At 45.9% G+C, this 17,931-nt stretch overlaps 1 protein-coding gene across 1 annotated transcript in view; it reads right to left on the bottom strand.

The window, feature by feature from the left end:
* The window catches only part of slc16a2 (solute carrier family 16 member 2), a gene marked incomplete at its 5' end in the record, with an annotated part of 36,636 nt that extends 19,359 nt beyond the window's left edge, over positions 1-17,277 (bottom strand). The window contains one exon of the mRNA XM_056276297.1: positions 16,986-17,277. Coding sequence (XP_056132272.1) covers positions 16,986-17,277 — 292 coding nt within the window. The remainder of the gene's footprint in view (positions 1-16,985) is intronic.
* Between the last annotated feature and the right edge of the window lie 654 nt (positions 17,278-17,931).

Here is a 17,931-nt window from a genome sequence, read left to right as displayed (position 1 = left end):
GGCATGTGGTAGTCTGCAGCCCTCCCCGGATCGGCAGAGGGGGTGGAGCAGAGACCTGGACGGCTCAGAAGAGTGGGGTAATTGGCCGGATACAATTGGGAGGAAAAGGAGGGGGTCACAAAAAAGAAAGAAGTTCCTCTCTGGGGACATAGTCTTATCTATCTAGATAGCCATCTGATGCAATGTAACAAGTGTAGACCTACGGTTCCATTTAAGACCATCTTGGATCTGTTTACTTGGCATGAAGTTGAAACTCCATATGAGCTAAACTGTGTGCTGTAGTATGTCAAGGCAAATCAGTTATGCACACTGAGTTCAGTACAGTTTGTGTAGCGTTCATATTCAACCCCAAAACTCAGGCTTGATTCTCTTCCGAGCCGTCCCGGTCGCTGCGCCACCCCCTCTGCCGCTCCGGGGAGGGCTGCAGACTACCACACGCCTCCTCCAATACACCTGGAGTCGCAAGCCGCTTCTATTCACCGGACAGTGAGGAGTTTCGCCAGGGGGACGTCGTGCGTGGGAAGATCACACTATTTCCCCCAGTCCCCCCAACCACCCGAACAGGCGCCCCAACCGACCAGAGAAGGCGCTAGTGCAGCGACCAGGACACATACCCACATCTGGCTTCCCACCCGCAGACACGGCCAATTGCGTCTGTAGGGACGCCCGACCAAGCCAGGGGTGACACGGGGATTCGAACCGGCGATCCCCGTGTTGGTAGGCAACGGAAGACTGCCACGCCATCTGGACACCGGACTCAGGCAGATTACATTCCATCAGACCTGGCCAGGTCCTTGAGATTATATCAGTGCTCATAATGAGCAAAAACATGACACAATTTTTTTTTTGGCTGTTTTAAAAGGCGGTCTTTCTAGTACATCATGTTAAATAACAATATAATAATAAACTTTGTTCATATAGCACCTCACAAATATTCACCTCGCAGGGCTAAAACAGTCATGAACAAAAAGAACACAATCAAAAGCCAGTTTGAGATCATGTGATCTGCCGCCTTCTGTTTGTGTATGCCGGGTTCACTCCAGCCATGCATCAGCCGCCTCTTGATAAACACATCGGTGGATAAAAGAACAAAGGTGAATTTTTTTGGAGAGAGGCAGATTCATCGTACCAGGACAGCCTGTACCCTGCAGAGTAAACTAACAAATGTCTGTGCCCAGTCTCCCAGGGACCAAAGGTAGCTTTAATGTCTGCCACGTCTGGACTTCTTGGTCATAACAACAGGTCGATGGGACAGACAAGCAGTGCCGGCTGTTCAGACACTGGCTGAGGGGCGGATGGACCAATTCAGCCAAACGCTCACAAGTGTGTGTGTGTGTCTGTGTGTCTGTGTGTGTTTCCATCAGCTGGAGACGAATAAACGGCATCCAACCGAGGTTGAACATCGTGAGTAAACAGCCTCTCTGTGCTTGAGACGTGACAAAACTAGAGATGTTTCACAACAAGTGTGCTCGTCTGTTTTCGTGTCCTCGAGAAACGCCATCTGCGGCGGCCAAAATACTGTCCCCAAAAAACACAAGTTCGCATCTTAGCCAAGAAAATTTCAAACGCCCGAATGAGTTTCTGATCTGCCCACTAAACTGAGAATCATTTGTAGCTCAACAGCGATGGCAGAGGAAGAGCGCAGCTGTAAGTTATTATCATACTAAAACTGTTAAGTCTACTTTTCCACCAAATTCACTTCTGAGAAAATTTGTGGTGAGAACTTGACGTTGTGAATTTCAAATATTTGTCCTCTTTGGGAAAGTAATGCCATCTTTGCTCTGTTTTTTTTAGAGCAAGGAGGACGCACTATATAGCTCGGGGTGCTGCACAATACCAATAAGTACCTTGCTTCTCAAACTGTAAATTGAGTTTTCCATGAGCTGTGATCTTGAAACTTTGTACTCTCAAGTTCAACTTGCCAAACACATCCGCCTCAAGAACACAATGTCCTGAAATTCTAATCCCAATCACACTAGCTTAGTACACACACACACACACATACACATTCACACAAACTATACTCCAAACAACAAGCACTACCAGGTCAGGGTTTTCTGGGCGGGGGGTGTGTGAGTGGCTCAGGCTTGTTAAGCCTGGACGACTCAAACCCCCATCCCCGCCATCTTAACTCCATACACGACACGAGCGCACAATAAGCAATGGGCCTACTGGGATGGGCAGATTGGCGTGGGTGGGTGGTCCCCCCCACCCAGGTGGATCGCTGTCCACAGGGCTGGGTGGTGTCCTTCCTGCTGCGTTCCAGCAGGGCTGCGGTGAGTGCTGCCAGATGGTTTCTGGGGCCCTTGGGTGGCGGCTTGTCATTGTGGGTGCGGGCAGTGGTGTCGGACGTGCTCCTGCTGTGTGGCCGTGTGATGGGCACCGCGGGTGGTGGGGAGACTGCATGTCTGGCTGTCTCGGGTGGGGGGGGTGGGGCATCTACCTAGCAGGCCTCGCCCCTACATCAGTCATGGATGGGCATGATGCTCTCCCCACCCATTGGGTGGACAGTCCCAGCAGTGCGTTGGTCTGATTGGTTTGGGGCCCGGCTCCGGGCCGACAGTCTGTGTTTGCAGTCTGCGGCTTGGGTTGCACACCTGCGGGTGGGGTTGCACCTCAGGGGTGCAGGTCCGGCTTGTGCCTTTGGGGACTCGTTTCTGCTCCTCGGGTGGTGTGAAGGGCTGTTGCTTTGTGCCTTTGAGGACTCGTTTCTGCTCCTCGGGTGGTGTGAAGGGCTGTTGCTTTGCAGGTTCCTGGCCCCCCCTGTAGGCTCTGTGTTTCTCTGGTGTTGCAGTGCTTTGGGCTCCGGCAGTTCTCTTGGTCGTGGGGTGTCTGCACAACTACGGGGCCCGTGGGTGGCTGCAGAGCCAGTCTGCTGCCTGGAGACACTACAGCAAGCCGTGGATCCCAGACACCAGAATTTATTGGGACTCATCCAGTGCACTCACAGGTGGACATGTCACATGCAGCTACCACTGCTAGCATCTGCCTCACACACAGCCTGGAACACTGTCTATAGCCTTCTTCTTAACCCTTTCTTCCCTTTTCTTTTTTTTTTACCAGTCGCCTCCTTTATTGCCATAACTGCTAACCTAAACTGATATTGATGAGCTCAATTTAATAATTGTTTGCCGAACACATGTCAGTACACACTTTGATTTCGATGTCCATGTCTTATCAGATGCATCTTGTCAGTTTTTGTTTGAGTCTCCTTGTTTCTCTTGTGGTGATCATCCCCCTCTTGGGGAAGCGATGCTGACTGGTTGTTTGGCTGATCAAACATGCTGAAGAGGGGGACCCGGTGGCAGCTAGCAATGTTAAACAAAAACCCTGTGCTCCCGTTCTCCCACAGATCATCCGAAGGACGGAGTTATTGTAAGCGGTTCTTGTTGATTATTAAAGATCGCCATTGCAGGTGGAGAGTCTGAACTCCACTTGCAGAGTAACCCTGTCCAGGACCCAATGGCATGCAAATTCCCTGTGTTGTATGCCAAGCCTGCCGACAGGTTGACAAAAGAACCCAAATCTGGACTGGGAGCACTCAGTATTGACAAACTCCCTATGTCATCATAAGAACAGCGTTAATGGTCACTTACCAACAACAGCTAGCACAGCAGCTAACAAGGGCTAACTCCCAGGACATGAAAACTGAGTGTTTCTTTCAAGACTTGCTTGCCATTGGAGCAGCCATCACTGTCAGGGTGTCCTGAAACCTGCTGTTTGTTTGCTTTTTTTTGCCATTTGGGTCAAATTTGTTGCACTGTTCCAGTAACCTATTCAGCTTTCATTCATTTCCATTCAGTTTTTCTTATTTGTAGCTTAAAAATGTGCACGAATGCAGGTTGATCGCAAGTGCCCTCTCTTTTGTGGGAGTTGAGCGAAAACGTGAAATAATTTCTGCTGTGGTTGGTACGTAATGTACAACGCTCCTGAAGGAACAATGCAACATCCATTTACATTTCAGGGAATTTAAAGGGAGAGATTGTACAGGGCCTTTCTTCGGCTAGTGAGAAGAAAGGAGGAATTTTCCCAATAAAGGCATGTACTAGATACACCATGCTGATGTCCCCCACCATTCTGTTGGTGTTTTCTTAAACACATAGGGCTACGTCTCAAGGACAAACATTAAGGCCTGACTTCCCCCTACAAAACAGTTCACATTTAGTCCATTGGTCTAAAATAGACTTGAGATGAACTTTGAATTTACATTGTGTGATCAAGCCATCTCATACACAAGTACTACTGTTCTGGTACCTGGCTGCAGCTTGTGACTCATTTTCAACAATAACACCACTAATAAAATCCATACAAGTACATTTTACATGACCTAAAGTGGGACGCATTGACCAACTCTCGTTGTTTAGATGTGCCTCATGATATAAATAAGGTGAAACTAATTTGCATTTGAAGACTCCATCTATGCTGGCAGGTCTTGGTTTACTTACCACTAAGACCCTTTGGGGAAAACCAGGACTCCCAACTTGATCTTGCTCTTCACCGAGCAGTCAGATTGAGGCCGTTATACTTCCCCCATGGCTAATCTCAACCCATAAAATACTTGAACTGACAAATCATGTTACAAGGCAGGGTTGTGCAAAACTCTGCTGTGCTGTAGCATACATTCAATTTACTTATAACATATATAGGTTACAAATGTTAACGTGGTATACGTTATGTTCTGACTGCATACTTGGCATGAAATCAAAATGTACCGCAGAAGCATATCACATGACATGGATCAGCTACATTCGAGTAAAAAAAAAAAAAAAAGAAGCCTATACATGCAGTTGCAAGAACAATACTTTCCACTCATATCTTGGGCTGCTTGATTTGAAAGATAACTTAATTATAACTACTCCGTTAACTCCCCCTCCTCTTTCATCAGTTTCTATCTGCAGACATCTCTTGTTTTTCTAAGAATCACTCTGTATTGAGTATTTTGCCAGAGTGTTTTGCCAGACGGGTTGCCCACCCCTTTCCCCCCCAATTGTATCTGGCCAATTACCCCACTTTTCCTGGCTGTCCTGGTCGCCAATCCGGGGAGGGCTGCAGACTACCACATGCCTCCTCTGATACATGTGGAGTTGCCAGCCGCTTCTTTTCACCTGACAGTTAAGAGTTTCTCCAGGGGAACATAGCGCGTGGGAGGACCACGCTATTCCCCCCAGTTCCCCCTCCCCCAAAACAGGTTCCCCGACCAACCAGAGGAGGCGCTAGTGCAGCGACCAGGACACATACCCACATCCGGCTTTCCACCCGCAGACACAGCCAATCATGTCTGTAGGGGACGCCCGACCAAGCCGGAGGGATTGTTATCTGGGGGGGGGGGGGGGGCTTTATGTGCGACTCTCCCTCACGCCTCTTGGTGCATGGAGAGCCGTTTTCTCTCCTACTTTGCTCTATGCCGGACTGTTACAGCGAGCAACCAGACGTAGAAAGAGCAGAAAAACATTGAATTCTTAGCATTTCAGTGGTACCCAAGACCAGCAATACATCCCGTCCGTTAGCGTGCGATAAATGTGGAATAAACTCGAACCGCTTGCGCCGATTCAGTTCGAAAGAGCAATGGCCCGTAGGGAAACTTCCACTTCCGTGTTTATCAGGGGCGTCACTGGTTGGCCGAACAACTGCGTAACTTCAGCGACGTCATTGGTCACCTGATCCGGCGGCCCCATTGTGTTGAACGGATCACTCAGTCAGGGACACTCACCTTTGTAGGGCTGGCCTGGTGCTCCGGTCCAGCAAAAAGGGACCACGCTAGCACCCAAATAGTTTAACTTTTTTTTAAAAGAGCAAGTAAGACGGGGGTATATTCAGGTTAGACAGGGGTATATTCAAATGCAGTCAGCTGTTTGGCAAGAATTCAAAGTCAACAGCACAAGTTAAGAAATACAGGTGTAAGTGTATGCCTGTGTGTGTGTGTGTGTGGGGGGGGGTTAAACACAAAAGACAAAGTAAAGACTGGTGTTAGTACAACCTACTGATCTCATTTTGACACCCCTACTCTTCACTTTCCGGCATAAACGGGAAACTGCGTTTCTGTAGAACCCACACAGTACATACAAACTCAAACGGAGAATCAGAGGCGGACCATTTAACAGTTCCCCCTCACGTCTCCACCCTTCACTCTCACCTCTCCCCCTACTTTTACTTGCTTCCTCTTTCTCCTCCCTTGGTACATGTAGCAGGTTTTAATGGCGTGAACAGAGTGCTCTCATTACAGAGGATTAGGTCTCAATACTTCAGACGGGGAGAACGTAGGGTGGGAGACCACAGCACGAGGGAGAGAGCTTGGGGAGGGCAACTCTTGCTGCACTGTAGAGCTGGGAATGAACGCAGTCTGACAGACGGGGGGAGACAGCAAGAGAGAGAGAGAGAAAATCTCTTATGCCGAGGGAAGGCCGTTTGATATTTAAAGAGACATCATCAACGGAGACAGAAGGAGGGAGGACTCTGTCCTGCTCAGTTGTGTGTGTTTGTGTGTATGTGTGTGTGTGTGTGCGTGCACACGGTCAGGCCATGACTGCAAAAGGCAATGCCTGTTTGCATGTGCATTTATATAGTTGAGCACAAATCTAAGTAACCGTGAGTGTCGGGGGGTGTGTGTGTGTGTGTGTGTGTGTGTGTTGCATGCTTGCATGTGCATCAGCATATAAGGAGAGCAAAAAACTGGTCTTGTTTGATCCATCCATCAATTATATTAACTGCTTATCCTGCTCCCAGGGCTGCGGGGATGTTGGAGCCTATTCCAGTAGTCATTGGGCAGCAAGCAGAGAGACACCCCGGACAGGCCGCCAGGCCATCACAGGGCCAAGACAGACACACACACACACACACACACACACACACACACACACACACACACACACACACACACACACACACACACACACACACACACACACACTCATTCCTAGGGACAATTTAGTACAGCCAAGTCACCTGACCTACATGTCTTTGGACTGTGGGAGGAAACCCACGCAGACATGGGAAGAACATGCAAACTCCACACAGAGGACGACCCGGGACGACCCACCAAGGTTGGACTACCCCAGGGGCTCGAACCCAGGACCTTCCTGCTGTGAGGCGACCGCGCTAACCACTGCGCCACTGTGCTGCCCTTGTTTGAATTTAGAAATAATAAAAATAGTAATAATAGTAAATCTGTGCACGTGTCTCTGCCCTAAACAAACCTGCCTCCGCTGTTGTTTCTCGACTTGACATGCAGGGACGCCCGAGAGCGCAGAAGTACATGAAAGCTAACGCACACCGTCAGCCGCACAAAAACTGGTGGAAGCATACAGTATCAAAGCAGTAGTTCCCCCAGTGCCTTAATATGCGCTCATAACTAGCTGTTCTGGGGAAAGTATTTTTAGTCTTTAGTCAGTCACTCTTTGACTCCGCTGTAGAGGAGACACACACAGGAGATACACACAACAACAGAACATTTTGGGACAGAATGAAGATGGAGAACGATGAAGAAGGAAAGCAAGAGAGAGATACAGAAAGACAGAAACTTTTCAAACCATAACTACAAATTTTCTCAGCAAAAAAAAAAAAAAAATCTAAATTTGTTTTTGCACTTTGTTTTAAACTGACACGCTACAAATGTTGAATAATCAAAACAGTCGCGTGTTCATTTTAGGGGTGCATACCTGAGAGAATGCAAATATTATAATCGAGGGCGTCTGGGTGGCGTAGCGGTTTATTCCGTTGCCTACCAAACACAGGGATCGCCAGTTCAAATCCCCGTGTTACCTCCGGCTTGGTCGGGCATCCCTATGGACACAATTGGCCATGTCTGCGGGTGGGAAGCCGAACGCATGTATGTGTCCTGGTTGCTGCACTAGCGCCTCCTCTGGTTGATCGGGGCACCTGTTCAGGGCGGTTGGGGGCTGGGGGGAATGGTGTGATCCTCCCACGCACTACGTCTCCCTGGCGAAACTCCTCACTGTCAGGCGAAAAGAAGCGGCTGGCGACTCCACATGTATCGGAGGAGGCATGTGGTAGTGTGCAGCCCTCCCCGGATCGGCAGAGGGGGTGGAGCAGCGCCCGGGACGGCTCGGAAGAGTGGGATAATTGGCCAGATACTATTGGGGGAGGGAAAAAAAATCCAAAAAAAAAAAGAAAAGAAAAATATATATTATCAAAATAAAAATTAGAAGAAATTTGACTATTGCTGTGCGTAGTGTATTTAAGAAATGGAAACGGATGATCCGCTGTGGCGACCCCTAACGGGAGCAGCCGAAAGTAGTAGTAGTAGTAGCTGTGCGTAGTGTATTTCATACTACTGTGGTTTTACCTCACTGATATATGGACGCATGAGATGAAGTAAATTTATTGCCCAGCGTGTCAAATCCAGTACGATTACGCAAGTCACAAAACGAGATTTCCTTCCATCAGTGTTTACAAATCAGAAGACCATAACTCAAACCAGGCACTGCTAATGACAATCTGCAAGACCCATGACTGACAAAAGCCTCATAACGGGGTCCTGTCCATGAATTCATCCATCAAGATGGAGTAAGAGCCTGAGCCCCACAGCAGACAGGAAGTACCTGCTTTGCTGGGTCATGAGAGATATGATCCAAAAGTAAACCTCCATATTAAAATCAAGACCCTGACCCTGCGGTGCCGCCGAAACAAAACTGAAATAATTCTACCCAGTCCGTCAAAACAAGTAAAAGGTGAATGGTTTCGTACAGTATTCTAATTTTGGGAAGTTTTAACGATGCTTAAAAATTCTGGATAACCGTGTAATGAAATATATGATGAAAAAACAAAGGGACTACTTAGCATCTTCAGTAAAGTTCGTTGATTTATTAAGGGGCTCTTTTATAAACGTCTGTGGTTTAGCCTCTGGTGCCCACCTGCCTGTGTGCGCACACGCGCGCGCACACACACACACGGAGTTTTGGATAATTACCCATTGATGCAATAGTGAAGTTTAGTGTCTTGTGTAAGAGAACACTTTAAAAAGGGCTCTTAAAAACAGCTACGTTTGACCATCTAAAAAATTTACTGCACACATGGACAACATCACAGGCCTTAAATTATGTCCCACTGTTGTCAGGATTACCTCGGGGCTCTCATCTGAGCTCCGAGATGGTGCAGTAGAGATAACACAAAATCTTGCTCTCTGTGTTGAGCGATGGGATCTGAAGATGCCTTGTGTAGTGTATGTATATATAAACGAGTGTCTTGTGTACATCCATGACTGCATGATCGGTAGAGTAGCTTGCTAGAAGAGTGCCCTTTATCTGAATTGAACCACCTCCCCAAACCCTAAGAATGCGAAACATGTCACAAAACTCTCATATCTGCCAACACAGATTCATTACTTCTTCGGAGAGCCGCTGACACCTTGGAAAGCGAGGCCTCACTCGCAGTAATATGGTGTAATTGTTGCAGTAAGCAGGCTTGTGACTGGAGATTCCAGTTTCAATCCTGGGTTGGAAAATATGGGTGAGAGAGGGGGAAAAAAACAAAACAAAGGAGACACTGCTCTTCTTCTTTAATAGCTGCCGTAAAAGGTGCCCTTGAGCAAGGCACTACCCGCATTTGCTCTTGTGGAGCTGTTCGATGGACCCGAGTAGAAGACTGCGGTCATGGCATGGACAGCTTATGAATGACTAACTGAATGACTAGCAGCTTACAGACACCCCGATGTGAAAAATATATTTTTTTTGGCCCATTAACTGTGCCCTAATGTAGCTCTGTTTAAAAATAGATGTCAATAATCTAAATTTGCACAGTTATTTGCATATCAACCAAAATCTTTGCTCAGTCTCGGTAAGAAAGGCTGTGTCTTGTGTTGCTTGGGGATACGGGTACTTGTGGGCGTGTATAAAAAGTCATATCATGATATCAATCAAAGCTATCTGCACAATCCCCCTCGTCTTTTCACTCCTGCACATATTTTAAAAGCGGTGTCAAGCACCTATCCATCAACTGTGATCAGAGAAAATGCTCTGGCATGCTTCTCTTTTTTTTTGGTCGTTCTCCAATGAAAAACCCAGCTCCCTTTCCCTTATATCTCCTGGTTGCAGCGTGATTGGTCGGATTTGATCCATTTTGAGGAAGTAGGGATTTTTGACAGTTCGCTTTGTTCCCACCTAATGCTACGTTTTTGCCAGGTACACATCACAGGGTGGAAGAAAAACACTCTCATTTCAGTCAAGTCTTGAAAGCACGAGTAGGAGGCAGGATCATACCGAGGAAAGCACATGTGCCCAACTAATCTTCAGGAGGTAAGCAACGGTTGAAGATAGCATGTGTTAGCCTCCAATCATATTGTGTATAACATTGTATCTATTCACAACATTCACTTTCTAATTGGAAATCCACCAACAAAACCCAAGATTCAGAGAAAGAAGACATTTTGAGCACCGACAATAAAATAAAATAGCGGACATAGTTAACTAACATGTGTTGCATGTTTATCTATGGCTTTCACGCAGTCATGTAGCCCTTACCATTTGTCTCTATGTTAAAAGAACCAGTAGCCGTGGCCCACGTTGACAAAAGCCTGGTACCTGCAGCTAAAGCAGCCCGAACAGGAAGACTGGTTGAGGGAACTACTTGTCTTGTTTTCATGCTGTTTTGCCTGCCGCTGTTGTGTGCTGTTGTGTTATACTTCATGCATTATTACTGTCTGTCATTGTTGTGTGATGATGCGTGTAAAGTCAGGTGCCGGGTTCAGACTACACGATTTCAGCATGATTTTGACACGATTTTGTCGCAGTCGACAAATTCCCAGCGTCAGACTCAATTATGAACATCAGGAGCGACGAACAGGCATCTTTACCCAGTGCAGTGTGACATAATTGAAGAAAAGCGATGTAATGTCTTGGGACGCCTCATGACACCTCAACGAAAAGTCTAGCATGCCAGAATTCTTTGTATTTTCCCGCCTAGTCTGAAATCTACAGTGTTCCTAGACGCTGACCAATAGGATGACAGAGTGCTCTCTGGTGCACGTATGTAAACGTGGCAAAGAGAAACAGGTATGCTGCTGTTGCTGCTGTCAGGTGGAACGATGAAACCGAGGAAAGGTTCGTTGAGCAGTGGCAACAATACCCCCGCCTTTTTGATGTTTCTTCGAGGGAGGACCATGACAAGAGTCAAAAAAGATAGGCTACATGTTGGCGGGAAATAGTGGAGGCACTTCAGCAAGCTGGTTAAGCTACGCTAGGTTAGCATTCCCCAGTAGCACTAGCCGCAACAGTGTCCACAATCGTTTTTTCTTAATGTTCCTTTTTGTTTTCAAAAACAAGACTACCAGCATCACACATAGCGTTTCTGTAGCCATGATTGACAATTTCTTGACCCTCTTCCCCAGTGACCTATGAACTCACTCAAGATCGTGAAAGGCAGCATACGATGATTGGTTGGGGTCAGGGCTGGATCTCCGCATAGGCCGACAAGGCCCAAATTTCCAAGGGGACCCAAAATTATGGGGGAAGGGGGGGAAATATAATATATTTTAAAATTATTATTATTATTATTTTATTAGTAGCATTTTTTAACATATCAACAATTCCTATGACACTTACATGCCACATAAATATATGTCTATCAATCAGGAATAATTATTATGCCATAAAAAGAAATAACGCAGGTGGGGTGTGGGGTGGCCCAAAACGGAGGTAAGGCCTAAGGCCCATTAACGTCATGTTCTGGCCCTGGTTGGGGTTGTACTAGTAGTGTTGCCAGTCTCCCAGCCAAGACGCGGCAAGAATTTATGGAACTATGATTGTCTAATCTAACATGGTGACAATCATGAAAGACAAAAATATCGTGTAGTCTGATTCCGGCTTAATGTTGATCCTCCCTGTGATGTACAGTGCTTTGGAAAAGAATTTCCCCCCGGGGACAATAAACTAAACTAACAACTAAAAGCAAAAACTTATTTTAATGCTTTTTGAAACACAAGTCAGAGCAGGCATATATTAGTTCTTTTTGACCATTCCAATAGACCATCAGATTTTTTTGTTAATGGTGTATGAATGCACAAAGTGAACTACTATACATATGTGATTTGCTTTTGTGTCCCCAAAACTAACTTTGCTTTGACTTTAACACAGGCCTGTCTATTGTTCTCCTTTGGTGAGGGCTGGTGAAGTTTTCCCCATGGGCAAGACCTTGGATCAAACTCATTTATTACATGTGCAAGAATGTGTGATACATTTTGTACATCATTAGCATGCCTTTGTCTCGAGAATTAAGGAGTTGACCCAGGGATAGCAGGTGATTATCTGCAAGCCTCTTATTGTTGCAGCACCGCTGCTTTCCCATTAAGGCCAGAATTGTAGTTACTCCAAGTAAGCTAAAACAATACTTTGCCAATCCATTTTACCGCTAAAGAAAGACAGAGAAAAAGAAAGAAGGGAAATGGCACCTCTTATGTCTGTATTGTATTTCACTCTAATGCTTTAAAACGTTGCCAACATTTAATACTTTCAAAGTCAGAAGAAATTCCACACTATATAAACAGACCCAATCCACATTATTTACCCTAAATGCAGCTGTTTATTGGTGGGTTGTTCTAAAACCTTTGTAACAGACCTCTATGGTTGTTCAGTCGCAGTCCTGCTGTTGACACATACTGCGTGTCTGTCTGTTTTGGAAGAGGGAACCCTACTCTGCTGCTCTTTCTGGGGCTTCTCCCATTTTTCCCCCCCTGATAAGGATTTTCTTGTGGAGTTTTTCCTCATTCAAGTCGAGGGTCTAAGGATACGGGGTGTCGTACATTGTACTGATTGAGAAACCCTTCGGTACTACCCTGTGATTTTGGGCTATAACAATAAACTTGACTTGACCTGTCGTGCAATGCTGGTAGATGAATGAAAATCAGTTCAGGGATCGATGCAAAATTCATCTCGCGTCCACTCAATCCCTTTATTTCCCCCTCACATTCTGGGTTTTGTAAAACCCTTGCTGCCCCAGAGATGTTGCTGCAGCATTTCCCCCCACTCAGCAGCACACCCATGTTTGATCACTTATACGATTATATAAGCAACATGTTGTAATCTTACCAGGAATAGTATAATCGATATATTTGCTCCAGGCAAACCTCGACCTTCCCTGACCACTTTTCAGCTGGTAACGATCAAAGCTTTTCATTCAAAATGATCTTTAGAGCACCATAAAAGAACACATACACCACAACATGGGGGAGCCCAATAGAAATCCCTGGCAGTATTAGTGTCACACTGTGATCACCATGTTAAACAAGGCCATCTGTAATGGATAGCTTGCTCATCTGTCCTTAATTAAACCTTTTCGTATAACAAGAGTACCATGGTAAACTAGATTCTGCCCTGCACCACACCACTGTTCACATCTAGCCTCTTGTAGGTCAAAATCCTGTTTTGTTTTTCCTGAGTTTTAAATCTTGGCATCGAGGATAAGACGCCCTTTTGCACTGCCAAGTTGATTCCAGCTTTCACCATAAAATCCCCCTTTTCACACACACTCAACAAATCCCCGAATTTCAGTCATGCCATACCCTGTCGGGTCCTATGATCACCTCCATATCATTGCCTCTTTGTTCTCTGACTAATCTGTATAACGAGATAAAAGATCTATTAATCATGTGGGGTAATCAAGTCCACCACAGGGGATGGGATTGAATTTTTACGATCAATATTGATATCCCCTATCCTTCCTTGTCAGGGCTGGATGTATTTGGGATTTAATGAGCTGTGGATTAGTGGGGACCTTCTGAAACGGGTTGCATTAAAGGTTGGTCTCTAGAAAACCCGTGGTATGAGGAGCTGCACAGCTTATTACATCAACATGAGATTCATCTGTAAAATGCCGATTTGGTCCGCACATCCCTCGAACATGGCTCTAATCTGTCAGTTATCCTCTCATGTTAAAACTTTACTCTAAAACGATGTCATCTTTCAGTCACGCATTTGTCTGCTAAACATTACACGCAGGCTTTGCTGTTTTTATACCAAATTTTATCCATGTGTGACTGTTTCGGTTACTGTCTGGCATTTTTATTGTTTAGCCTACTGTCTTTCTTGACTATTATTTCCGTTTTTAGGGAAGGTCTTTACACATAAAGGTTCAGCCTTATAAACTGGCCCCTGTCAGATTGCACAATTGGCAGCGAAGAATGAAGCCCTTACAACTACAACTATTGTGGACAACTGGTTCTTTTCCAAGCTTTCTTGAGTTGCTGAAGGGGAAGGGTCAGCGCTAAGCCCCCTAGTCTAATCCTTCCACAAATGAGAACAGTGAATGGCATTTCATAAAGAACTACCGGACAAACTCTCCAAGAAGCCTGAACAAAGGAAAAATAGGACAGGATGTAGGTCTCTTGACATTAATTGTACTCCTGTGTTAAAGCAAAAATGTTTTTGCAGGATTTCAAAAGATCTAAGTCATAAAAGTCCTCTCTGTGCATATAAATGGGCAGCTGGTGAGGAAATTGGAGATACTGTTCATTATTTGGTTACTGTCCCGTAAAGGAATGACTTCTATGGGGCTTCTGTTTTACAGAAATACCTGGGAAAAAAAAGAAATCTGTAGTGCAATAAGAAAAACAGAGGTGTTAGTGGGTCTTATGCTCATAATCAGACTCATCGAGACAAATGTGTCCCACAGTTTGTTGCTCACAAAATCTAAAAATAAACAGATGGCCACTTGCAACACTCCAGCATGGACACAGACACAGAGACTGATCAACAATTAAACCAACAAATACTTTTTCAAGTTATATCTAGACTGCTGCTTATCAAATAAATGTGTCCCATTTGTTTTTAATAGCTATCAGATTTCTGGCTGACACATATCCTTACCCAAAATCCAGTGTCACTAATTTAGTGTTGTTGGCTGTCTGCAGATAAAAAAAGACAAATACTGGCAGCAAGTTTCGGGATTGATTGCATTTGAAAAAGTACAAAGTACAAAGCAACTTTCACGGCATAAACGTCTATAAAGGACAACAGAAACCTGTGATAATATACACCTTCAATTCTATGTAATGTGAAAAAGAAATACAATTCTGCGATATTTTGTGTGAGATCCCCCACACATAATGTCAAAGTGTGATGAAGGAAATGACCCAGAAAGTGGAAAAAAACAGGCAACTTCCTGCAAGACCATTCAGCCTGCCACTTATTTTTGGAATAATTGTGGGTAAGATGTAAATCTGTACCTAACGCTTGAGCTGAAATGAGCCTGATGATTGCTGAACCTTGGGCTTGCCAAGTCTGTCTTCCCTCTCCTCCCCTTCAGCGCTCCTGTGTTGTTGCGCTTGTTCCAAGGAAAAATCTGAGACCCATGTTTCCCTTCCACATCCTGACTTTAACCTTTGTCCAGGATAGATCTACCTGTCAGAGGGCAAGAACAATGTCTGCTACTAGCACTTTTTTTGTACACTCCTCTGCTGACCAGAATCCATCCTTTCTACTCAGGGTCAGTTTATTGTTTTACCAACTCCCGAAGGTGTGCAACCCCTCATCTGGGGGCAAAAAATAAAAACCCTCCCTTAAATAGAGTTCATAAAATTATGTTCTCTTCCTGTCGCTTCACACGATTCAAATCGGCTAGAACCCAAGGTCGTAAAATGTGACGCCACCGAGCGAGAGAACCTGCGGACATCCAAAACGTGGAGCTCTTTCGATCCTGTATCTTGTATTAATACAGCCTGGAGTGCACATGAGAGCAAACCAACACTGGAAGCACCAAGGCATAGGACAGAGCTGAACACAACATTAGATGGTAAAAGCATGTGATGTAATCCTCAACAGACTGGCTCAGAAGATTGAGGGCACAATGAAAAAGCACATACAGAGAAAGTAAGGGAAACATGGGATATTTTTGCTTAAAATGGCCTTTACTGTACGTAACCCATAATCAGCGGCTTACACCGGATTTATTGTGGCCCGTGGGAAATCAGCTGCTGGTACGAAATTCACAAGAGGGCTTATTGATGTTATGCGAGATTAACACTGATTTCACATACCCTCATATCAATTTCTAGTTATATCTGACAAATTCAAGGCACAAGATCATATCAGGAGTGCTAAAAAATTTTTTTAGAGGGCCAAGGGCTAAAGCCTACATAATAATGCAGCTTGCAGGCCTGATACCATACTCATTCTTGTCAGACTTTTTCTTTTAAAATTAAGTGCGTACAACTACTCATTAGCTTTGCGATATACACATTTATGCGCCAGGTCAAACTGCATGCAACGTGACAGTAAACTTTGTTGGCCACACCAACATGTAACTTTGTTGGCCAGGGAAAGCCCTAACTAATGCCTTAAAAGAGATCGACTAGTTTTTTTTTTTGTTTGTTTTTTTTGAATAGGTCCATTGGGGTGTCAATTGTCCAATTTTCCAAATGCTTGTGAGACAATGTCATATTTTTAAGTGACCTTCTGAAGTTTGTATGTCAAATTATAACTGATTTACAACATCTGGTTACAGGAGGAGAATAGAAACTGATGTTAATGGATAGATACCAAGTATGAAACTGAGTCTGTTAGCTGCCTGTTAATTGTTTACCACCATTGGGGGGGAGGGGGGGCTTTCCATATGATGCCAATAAACCTCACAAAAAAAAGGGCTAAGGGCACAGGGTAGACTGAATAGCCAAGTCAAATTTATTTATATAACCCTAAATCGCAATTTAGCCCCTGAGGGCTTTACAATCTGATTACATACCGTTAACGCATGACACCCCCTTTATCCTTGGACCCTTGATCCGGATGAGAAATGACTCCATAACACCTTTAACAATACTTTTCGAAAAGTGAACAAAAAACACATGCAACCTGTGTCACACTAAATGTGACACTTCTGGAATCAAGGCTGCGAAGAAGCGCCACGTGTTGGTAATGAGGAAACTAATTGTGACGACTAATTACAGTTGTTATTCGAGCAAACGAGACGCTGATCGGTCGTTTCAGCAAACGAGAGGTTACCTCTACAACAGTGGGTCACCTGCACAACAACATACTCACCCACTTTGAACTGTGACGTGTCGTCTTTGGGGTCTGCGTGTTCCTTCACCAGCATCATGTGCAGGATGCCGAAGGAGTTTTGGATCCCGAAGATGGATCCGTTGCACCAAGTTGCAGCGAAAACCACCAGCCAGCCGAAACCCCCGTCGGGCGGGACAAACCCAGCAGCTCCGCTCTCCCCAGACTGGGACTCACAGCCCGGGTAGGGGGGTGGTTTGCATCCCGCCTCGATCAGCTGCACCGTGCTGTCCTCGTGAGGGATTTTGCACTCGTTATCCGTCGTCTGCACAGTTCTGTCGGCCGGCTGGTCGCTCTCTGGAAGCTGGGGTGCACCTTTCGGTCCCATCTCCGGACACGCAGTCTGCTCGGTACCGGAACCGTCTATCCCGTTGATCCCCATTCCTTGCGATTCGGTCGACAGGTTGCCGCGGGCTCTGAACACTCGCATGGGATGTGGAGCACTGACATATGTGTGGAGGTCCGGACGGTTGGGTCTGAGTAGGAATGTATGGGAGTGTCGCGGTACTGCCTACACCGAGGGTCCTCTTGGCAGAGGACTTCTCACGCCGCCTCTTCTGGTCCCGCTCCGCGCTTGCAACTTCATCAAGGACCCCGACGTGCACACGGGAAACGTGCCATTTTGACGGGCGACTCGGGGGCGATTGCAAAGTAATTAGCGGACATCACCTATAGGAACATGATGACTCCGGGCGACAAGAAAAGCACTTTTGGGCTTTCTTTGGTCCGCCCGTGTCAAGCGCGGACCACCAGCCCGTGGAAACGTCCGTTCAGCCTCGGTAGCGAAACCATCCGCACGCGAGGTGCACGCGCAGTCCGCAACATCCAAAGATGGTCGCCGGCTCCTCCTCTTTTCATTTGATATGTTTGTACGGGGTGAACGCGAAATAGGCCGGCTCGTCGTAGATCCCGGAGGTTGTCTCGCTGA

This window comes from Lampris incognitus, chromosome 1, assembly GCF_029633865.1.
Source record: "Lampris incognitus isolate fLamInc1 chromosome 1, fLamInc1.hap2, whole genome shotgun sequence".
Classification (NCBI taxonomy): domain Eukaryota; kingdom Metazoa; phylum Chordata; class Actinopteri; order Lampriformes; family Lampridae; genus Lampris; species Lampris incognitus.
Note: the sequence above shows the minus strand (reverse complement) of the source record. Positions and strands in the feature narration are given on the sequence as shown.